The 9,939-nt window shown below is 38.7% G+C and overlaps 1 protein-coding gene across 4 annotated transcripts in view; it reads right to left on the reverse strand.

Annotated features, from left to right (window-relative positions):
* agla (amylo-alpha-1, 6-glucosidase, 4-alpha-glucanotransferase a) overlaps nt 1-9,939 on the reverse strand; it is a 37,641-nt gene that overhangs the window by 12,090 nt on the left and 15,612 nt on the right. For 2 of the 4 annotated variants that reach the window (XM_016284779.1, XM_016284777.1), the window contains exons 13-23: nt 8,492-8,615; nt 6,750-6,913; nt 6,568-6,669; nt 6,314-6,469; nt 3,908-4,058; nt 3,586-3,710; nt 3,160-3,272; nt 1,618-1,752; nt 1,248-1,378; nt 970-1,106; nt 683-816 (exon numbers count right to left, since the gene is read on the reverse strand). In XM_016284779.1, coding sequence (XP_016140265.1) covers nt 683-816; nt 970-1,106; nt 1,248-1,378; nt 1,618-1,752; nt 3,160-3,272; nt 3,586-3,710; nt 3,908-4,058; nt 6,314-6,469; nt 6,568-6,669; nt 6,750-6,913; nt 8,492-8,615 — 1,472 coding nt within the window. Of the gene's footprint in view, nt 1-682; nt 817-969; nt 1,107-1,247; nt 1,379-1,617; nt 1,753-3,159; nt 3,273-3,585; nt 3,711-3,907; nt 4,059-6,313; nt 6,470-6,567; nt 6,670-6,749; nt 6,914-8,105; nt 8,230-8,491; nt 8,616-9,939 lie in introns of all 4 variants that reach the window. The other 2 variants (XM_016284780.1, XM_016284778.1) reach the window with 1 other exon arrangement.

The following is a 9,939-nucleotide window of genomic DNA, read 5'->3' on the forward strand; positions in this document are numbered from 1 at the left end:
ATTTATTTGAATTAGCGAGAGAAAGAGAGAGAGAGAGAGAGGGATGAAAGTTGCATGTGTGAACCTGCGTCTGCGCACCTCTCTACAAGCAATGAGGCTTACTTCAAAAACAGTGATTTTACCCCCTCTTTTACCCCCTCATTGCAGAGAAATATAACGTTGCGAGTCAGTAGCCTGTCGAAACTATTTTACTAATAAAAGTTTCAGTGCTGTGTTGTCATTGTCGTGTGCACTAATGTGTGTGCGTGCGTCTATGAAAGCAGCGTAGTCTAGGCTACTGCATATAGTTTTAGTTTAGCTATAAACCCGAGCCCGACCCGAACCCGAAGCTATTCATTAAACTTTAACCCGAACCCGGGTAGCAGATCTCTAAATCAACGTACACTTACATCACTGGTAGTTCCAATAAAACCGTTTTAGACCCTACTCTGAGGAGCTAATTTAGTTCCTCTAAACCAGTGATCCTCAAATCTGGCTCGCGTTCCTAGAACTAAAATCGGTCCTAGTTCCTGTGGTGCAAACCTGCCAAAAAACGTGTACTTCCGTCAATAGTTCTAGGAACTATGAAAAGGTTCTTCTGGTGCGACAGCCTCTATAGAACCCAACAAAAGTTGATGACAGGATAGGACATAATAGACACAAACACCAGGATGATCTGTCTCAGTCCTCTTGAGACACTGACCTTGACATCTGTTTGAAGGTCACATCAAGTGCAGTAGTGTAGGCCCCTACCAGGATGGCATCAAAGTAACAGGGAATGAGGTAGCGAGGGATGTGCTTCAGGTACGCAAACATAGCCTGGAACCACTGACCCACCTAAGAACACATTAGTGACAAATCTAACTACTGGACTTAAGAATAGGAGCAGCAATTGGTAACTCTGGATCTTTCCACAGAGTTTAACCGCAGCTAACACCCTGAGATTATCAGCTATATACAGTATTTATTTTGATCGCTTGACTCATTTACCTCAGATAGTGTGCCCCCGCATGATATCAGTCTATTGCTCACATAGTCAATCATCCAATCCCCTTGCCTTAGGTTGTCACAGAATGGGTGGCCAAGATCATTTTTGGGTCGAATGTCTGCCATAACTGACAACAGACCTGTGAGAATGAAATGACAACATGTTTTGCCAGTTATTGTGATTTCACCTGGAAATTTCACTACACCTGGAAAGCATTTAATTGCACAAAATACATACCTAATGTATATTGTCAAATGAAAAATGCAAGTTTTATCTGTACCTTGCAGACCACCATATTTGAGTGGCTTCCAGCTGGGGATGTTGTAGCAGCCCCCTCCATCTTCCTTCTCCTCTGCATCACAGCGAAACATAAGAATGTTCATATCAGCTAGAGTCATCTTAGACATAATCCTGGTGTGGAGAAGAAACACGAAAAAGCATCTTCAGAACTCATAAGTGTTCAGTTCTCTGTATACACTGAGAAAATCTATATAAGAGATCAAGACTATAAGGCTGCAGTAGCTCTTAAGCACAACACAAAAAAAGGATCAGGATATCCATTAACTTTAGTGGAAATGGGCAGAAAGGATCTAGACTTGGCACCAGCACCATGATGGTGGAAAGCGTTAATGTGGATGAAATGAACTCACTGCGTCAGTGGACTCTTCAGTATGTCGGGTGTGTTTGGATCAGGCAGACTTCCTGCTTTATACAGCGGATTGAACTGAATGAGATGGTGCCTTAACACACCAACCAGCTCCTGAGATTTGGGGTCCAGACTCACCCTGAGAAAGAAAGACACTTCACCTTTTAAACTTATAAAAAAACAAAACACTACGGTTCAAAATTTTGTGGTAAGATTTTTTAAAAGGAATTTATACTTTCAGTCAGAAAAGACACATAAAATTGATCACAAGTGAAGGTAAAGAATTCATAATATTACAAAAATTTTCTATTTCAAATGCCAAATGCTGCTCGAAGCGCAATGGCGCTATATGTCAGCGTGCTGCCCACGAGGCTATTGGTACAAAATATTTCCCTATTTCAACAAAAATATTAAAGGGGTCATATGATGCTGCTAAAAATAACATTATTTTGTGTAATGCAATGAGTTTACGTGATTTAAGGTAAAAAAAAACACATTATATTCCACATACCGTACATTATTGTTGCTCTTCTCTGTCCCGCCTTTCTGAAACGCGTCGATATTTTACAAAGGTCATCGTTCTGAAAAGCGAGGTGTGCTCTGATTGGCCAGCTATCCAGTGCGTTGTGATTGGCCGAATACCTCAAGCGTGTGACGGAAATGTCACCATGACATGGCAGAGGTGGCAACAATACTACAGCAAGAATAAAAGTTACGCATTCTTTCTTTTCATAAACATTTTGGCAGTGTTATGCAAATCGTCCAACACAGTGACGTAGATATGTGGGATCGTGTTTAAATGAGGCATTTTAGGAAGGCGTGGACGAGTCTTAACGTTTATGAAGAATATCTCTTTGGGTTTGAGACTTTAGTCTTTGCAACTTTACGGATCTTATATATGCACAAACAGCTTGTAACACTCAAAAGAAAAAGGAAAACTAGAAATCGCATCATATGACCCCTTTAAGCAGGACAACGGTTTTCAACATTGAAAATAAGAAATATTTCTATAGCACCAGATCAACATCATGTGATACTGAAGTGTGAAGACTGGAGTAATGACTCCATCACAAGAATAAATTACATTTTAGAATGTATACAAATGGAGTTATTTTAAACTGTAATAATATTTTACAATAGTATTGTTTTTACTGTTTTGGTCAAATAAATACAGCCTTGGGGATCATAAGAAACTTCTTTCAAAAATATCTTACCAACCCCACACTTTTCAAAACACTTTCAATTGTTTGTTGTTGACCTCAAAGATTGTGTATCCAATTAAAAATCCATTTTAGCAAGGCACCTATCCAATAGTTTTTAATGTCAAGTCAGTTGTCCTCTTTAGCCTATTACTTGTTTAATTTGTGTATTGTCAGGCATATGCAGTTCAAGTTAATGTAGTAGATACATTTCAAGTTTACGTTTTAATGACATTTTTGTTTCTTTTTGTAAAAATGTTATTACAGTGTTGGATCACGTCTTCATTGCAAAATCTAGGTAAAATCCTAATTCACTTCAGGGACAGTAAATGCTTTTGAAGTCTAACCTGAAAGCAATAACACTTCCAGGCGTCAGCTGCTCAAACACGATCTCCTGCACATATTCATTGCGCCCTCGAGACGTCACCCCAGCCTGCCGCACCACCTTACTGTCCTTCAGCTGAGAAAAGACAGAGAGGCAAACAAAGGAACTTCTGAGACCAAAAGATAAGATTGACTCGTGCAGTGTTGACAGTACAGGCAATCAGAAGTCCATGCAAGTCTGGGCGGCAGCCATTTACAAACGGGCAGAAAAGGGGAGGTTTACCAAAACAAGTTGTTGAGATGAAACCAGAGCTCTTTGAAGGCTGTGGTGTTTAAACTGCAGGGTAGGCGTTGAGCTTTACTCTTTTGTGAATGAGTGTTCTCAGCAGAGGCTATTGTGTTGGCTTAGGACACTAATAATTAGAGCGGTCTCACAGCACTCAGGTTACCTGGATGTGCTCTTTAATCTCCACCGTGTACCCAGGCATGCCATTAATGCTCCTCTCATCTTTTTTGTAGGAGTCCGCCTGCCTCTCTATGGTACGCACCTCCAGCACCACCTCCTCTATCTTACCTGTGAGATTCCAGAAAGATTTCAGGGTTTGGCTTCCAGTCAGGCATTAAGTCCAAGGACACATTATTGAGACAGAATAAAACCAGATGTCAGAACAGAATCTCAATGAGGGCAGGTGAGAGAGGAAATCTCATCTAGTTAAACATCTAGTTAAAGAAGGGTCAGCCTCTCAGATAAGGAGCAGCGAATTGACACACCTGGGATGCACATCGGTGGAACCTCGTCTGTGTAGCGATGGTGTTTGGGGTTCTTGAAAGCAGTGCGGCACACAGCCACCACTGACTGGTGTGTACTGGGACAATGCCGGGTGACCGCCACAATGTCCTCATCCACTTGGTCTACAAACACCTAAGAAAACACCCAAAGACATACTGATAAAACTTGTGAAAGGTTATTATAGTTTTGCATACCAGTTGTATTTTTATTTTAAAGGGATAGTTCACCCAAAAATGAAAATTCTGTCGTTGGCATGGTATCTCACCCTCATGTCGTTCCAAATCCGTAAGACCTTCATTCGTCTTTGGAACACAAATTAAGGTATTTTTGATCAAATCCGAGAGCTTTCTGACCCTGCTTAGAAAGCAACGCAACTACCATGTTCAAGGCCCAGAAACATAGTAAGGACATCGTTAAAATAGTCCATGTGAAATAAGTGGTTTAACCTTAATGTTATGAAGCAACGAGAATAAGTTTTGCGTGAAAATTTCTTCTCTTCCATGTCAGTCTTCGACACGTGTTCACGAGAGTATCATGATGCATGCGTGCTGTAGAACATCCATCTCTCTTAGTTCATCATCTATATATTCCTTTTCGAATAAGTAAGGCTGGGCAAAAATGTGCAAATCTTTCTCTCTGTCGAAATCTTCAGACATGTTTACAAAGACTGTTTTATGTAAAGCGCGCAAACTTCTACATCAGAATCCTGGCTCCTGCATTAGCAGCATCACACGCAAGCGTCCTGATACTCTCGTGAACGCACGTTGAAGAAAGACAGAAGAGAAGAAATTGTTGAATAAAGTTGTTGTTTTTGTTTTCTTTGCACAAAAAAAGTATTCCCGTAGCTTCATAAAATTAAGGTTGAACCACTGATGTCACATGGACTATTTTAACAATGTCTTTACTACCTTTCTGGGCCTTGAATGTGTCAGTTGTGTTGCTGTCTATGCAGAATCAGAAAGCTCTCGGATTTCATTAAAAATATCGTAATTTTTTTTTTCGAAGATGAACAAAGTTCTTACGAGGTTTGGAACATCATGAGGGTGAGTAATTAATGACAGAATTTTCATTTTTGGGTGAACTATCCTTTTAATACTATTTACAAACTGACTTCAAATCTTTAAAAATTATTTCTAGTCCATAATTTTATATATACTGTACTATTTACCTAACATTATATACCTAACAAATATAAAATGTTAAATACTATCGATAAATCTTAACATTTATTTAGCTAATTAATCATTTGTATTTTAATACTATTTATTTCTAATTCGGTTTACTTCTTATTTTTAGTTTTTAATATAGTTTGTAATATTGGGTTTATTATGAAACATGTATATTGCACATATATAACAGCAATGGTTTTGTTAGTTTAATTCAGCGTTTCCCAATCCCAGTCCTCGCACCCCCCCACTCTGCATATTTCATATGTATCTCTTATCACATACAACTTTTGTTTCCCTGCGAAGTGGATACCACCGGATATTCCACCATGATTCCAGTTCGAAATGAGTGTATATGTTCCATTCAAAGGGCATTAAAGTGTGCGAGACGTGAATTTAAATTGTATTTATTTACAGAGGTAATGTCACACTCGTCTGTGTGTGAAGACGCTGCAGGCAGTGGCGTAATGCAAATCCGTGAATGAATGTTCCGAAGTGAAGTAAACTTCAACGGATTTCCCTGCAGGGAGTAGGGAGCAATGAACACTGTGTAGGGATCATATCAATTGGAACACAGTTCATGCACGTAGCTTTCTTCTAATGAGCTGGTTATCTGAATCAGGTGTGTTAACTAAGAGAGACATGCAAAATGGGGTGGGGGTGGAGGAGGACTGGGAACCGCTGGTTTAATTGATTGCATTAAAATGTAATATTAATGCACTCTTAATTTCATTTTTTTTAAGCCTCTATTTAAAATGTAATATTTAAATGCATATGTAAATGTATTATTTTAATGTGTTGGCAAAACCTGCTAGATGAACTTTAAAGAAGTATTGGCAACCTTACTTGTGTCACATGCCACATCGCCACCTGCAGGTGTGATGTCTTCAGATCTACTCCTACTCGTGTGCAAATAGCTCATTACACCAAAACTATTATATCCATTTTGGTTGTTTTTAACTTTGTTAATATTTCAATCATTCACCAGTTGCACTCTTTTATATTTGTGTTTACTTGATTTTCATTAAGCTTTTAAATAATTAGGGTTTTATCTTCATTCTTATTTTTTACATTTACACGCATATGTGCCCCCGCTGTGGCCATGATGCGCCCTTCTGCCAAACCTGCATTGGTGCAGACTTCACAGTGGACTATTACTATATAGTCAATGTGACATAACGGTCAGTGTGGACCTATAGGAGGAATGCAGACTGCATTTACCTGGTTGAAGCCTTTTGATGCCAGTTCCTGGTGTAGCCGGTTGAGGGCCAGCTTTCCGGCGATGATTCCGGACTGCAGGGTGACCTCAGCAGGGGACGAAGGCTTAGACTGAGGATTCCATTTGCAATAGAAGCGCTCCTCTGATACCACTGAGATCTGATGGCAGATACAAAAAAAGTAGGACTTTTGAGATGTACTCAAAAAAATTAACTCAATTCATGTTTTGTGAGTGTGTGTAAAGTTAAATCTCTTGCCTGGTGGGGTACTAACTCATCGTAGCCTCTGGTGCTACCAGTGGCACAGCAGGCCATAGAAACAACAGCAGAGCTGGGCAGTGAATCATATACAGAGCGGATCTACAACACAGAACATCAAAATAAGAATTCATTCAAGTGGCTCCACCAACCCACTGTAATATGTGTTTGAAATGCTATACCTGAAGAGGGCACTCATTATCATGTGTGACGTCTAGAAACATGGCATGGGCAATACTGGGCACCAGAGGCCTGAGACTGGGCTGAAGGAAAGCCCCCACAGGTTCCCCTCCATACCGGTACACCAGCCTACCCTCCTCATGACTGTCTCCAGCGCTCATCGCCTCTACAACAGCACAAAGGATGGCACTATGCAAAGTATGAACGCTGAATGAATTTAATATGTGCTACTTATTTCTCACAAAACTAAAACTTTTTCAGTATTCATTCATTCATTCATTCATTCATTCATTCATTCATTCATTCATTCATTCATTCATTCATTCATTCATTCATTCATTCATTCATTCATTCATTCATTCATTCATTCATTCATTCATTCATTCATTCATTCATTCATTCATTCATTCATTCATTCATTCATTCATTCATTCATTCATTCATTCATTCATTCATGTCATCACAAACCTGTATGGTGTTTTCAAAATTCAATTATTATACGTAAAGGTATAATACGTAAATTTGGACCAGATCAATCGATTATTTTAAAAGATAAACTAAAAAAAGTGATCTGTTATGAATTAGACATTGCCACCTCTCATGAACACACCAAGGAGAGCAAGATGTCAAGATTTTCAATAAACGACTTCAAATCAGGCCCATTTCTTACTCAAATATTTTGTTTGACATCATAAGACTTGGAATATAGTGTGCATGTCATATGGAATACTTTCACATTTTTTTGGTTAGTTTTATGGTGCTACCATTTTTTACAATTGAAAGCTCTAAACCAGAAGAAAAAAAGTCATATAGGTTTGGCACAACATGAGGTGAGTAAATGATGAAAAGCTAAAGAACACTAATCACGATAATTTTGTGGTTAATCATAGTGATAATTTTTGTACACTTACACTAACAATCAAAAGTTTGGGGTCATTAAGATTTTTATTTTGACAGAAATTACTACTTTTATTTAGCAAAAATTCACTAACTTTTTCAAACATGACAGTAAATACATCTATAATGTTACAAAAAGCTTCTATTTTAAACTCTCTTCATCAAAGAATACTGAGAAAAAAAAAATCACAAAATTATTAAGCATTGATAAGAATAAGAAATGTTTCTTCAGCACCAAATCAGCAAAAAACAATTATTTAAAATATATTCCTCTTTCTACTGTCTTTTTTAACAAATAAATGCAGCCTTAATGAGCATGAGATATTTCTTTTAAAAACATCTTTCTGACCCCAAACTTTTGATTGGTGATGGTAGTGTAACAATTCAGTGTTTGATGGAGTTAGATTTCATGTCGTGCACTAATACCACAATGCAAGACCAGCATTATTAGAAGGCCATACCTCTGATGAGTGAAGAGATTCCTAATCTAGTCACAAAGACATTATCCAGCTCCTCGCTGCCTGTGAAGAGCTCAGCCACCACATACAGGTCAGGCCTGAGGGTGCGGGCAGCATCCAGCATGAACTGCAGCAAGCAGGATTAGGGCACAGCCAAGAGGAAACCAAACCACGGTTGTTAGTATGTCAGGTGGGGTGTGAAAAATGGGTTCAGAAAGGGAGAGAGTCATGCCTCCAACGAAGCCAAAATGAGACAAGTAGAAAACAGGTTTGAGAGTTTTTGGATGTATATATTCAGGAGAGATAGTTCAGAGAAGAAATGACAGGTGCAAAAAGAAAGACAAACAGATAAGACATTGTTAGTGCCGTGCTGAAAGACTCTCCAATACCTCTGATAAGACTGGTTATTCCCAGCCGGTTAACAAACACATTGTCAATCAGCTCGCTGCCTGTAAAGAGCTCGGCTATCACATAGAGATTGGGCCTGACTGATCTGGCTGCTGCCAACATGGCCTGCAGAGCACAACATGAGTTAAGTGAGAAAGGTTGATGGCTAAAAAAAAAAAACAATGTCAACTGATGCCAGTGTTTTGATGGATGATATTTATGTCAATAATAAACAGCTGTTACCGATTTAATAATCTCTACATTTCTGCTATATGGACATTACTTTGACACAGTCACCTCTGATAAAAGGTCAATCTTAATTGTAATGTAGAGTCATTCATTCAGCCATAAATCCTCTGCAGTGAATGGGTGCCATCAAAATAAGAATCTAAACAGCTGGAAAAACATCACAATAAACCACATGGCTCCAGTCTATCAATTAATGTCTTTTAAAGTCAAAAGCTGCATGTTTGTAATAAACAAATTCATAATTTAAGACGTTTTTATTTTAAACGGTTGCTTCTGGCTAAAATATAAGTTCTCTATCTATACTGCTTTGAGTATTAGTTGTCTAGTCTGAATCATGAGAGAAATATGCACAGATCAACCCTGTTACCTTCTGAGGGTATAACTAATACCAACATGGCCAGATGGTTCAATGCATTTTTATAAAGATTCAAACATTAATTTGTCTAAAAAAATAAAATAAAATCTTATTATACTAAAATTGGAAATACCATCAGTGGCATAGCATATACCATCACTGGTTTATCAATAAGCAAAGGATGGAGAATAAGCCACACTTAAAGGGGTCATATGATGCTGCTAAAAATAACATTATTTTGTGTATTTGGTGTAATGAAATGTGTTTATGCAGTTTAAAGTAAAAAAAACACATTATTTTCCATACTGTACATAATTTTTTCTCCTCTATGCCTCGCCTTTTTGAAACGCGTCGATTTTTACAAAGCTCATCGGTCTGAAAAAGCGAGGTGTGCTGTGATTGGCCACCTATCCAATGTCCCCTTCGTCCCGGGGTGGATTCCCCTTCGTCCACAGTGAAAGTTGATGTATTCCCTCAGCAACCAGCACAGATCAGCTCTAGGCATGACGAAGCGGATATCATCCTCGTTTGGAAGACCAAACAAAGTAGTTTCGCTTTCACATGGAAGCACACAGCGTCTTCACGACATGGCTGCAGCGTCAACAAAACTACAGTGAGACTAAAAGTTACGCCTTCTTTCTTTGCGTGAACATTTGGGCGGCGTTATGCAAAGCTTTCCACATCGAGACGTAGATATGTAGGGGCGTGTTAGAACGAGCCATTTTAGGTAGGTGTGGCTGACTCTGAACTTTTATAAAGAATATCTCTTTGGATTTGAGACTTTAGTCTTTGCAACTTTACAGATCTTCTTTATGCACCAAGAGCTTGTAACACTCCAAAGAGAAA

This window comes from Sinocyclocheilus grahami, unplaced genomic scaffold (assembly GCF_001515645.1).
Source record: "Sinocyclocheilus grahami isolate Dianchi unplaced genomic scaffold, SAMN03320097.WGS_v1.1 scaffold188.1, whole genome shotgun sequence".
NCBI classification, from domain to species: Eukaryota; Metazoa; Chordata; class Actinopteri; order Cypriniformes; family Cyprinidae; genus Sinocyclocheilus; species Sinocyclocheilus grahami.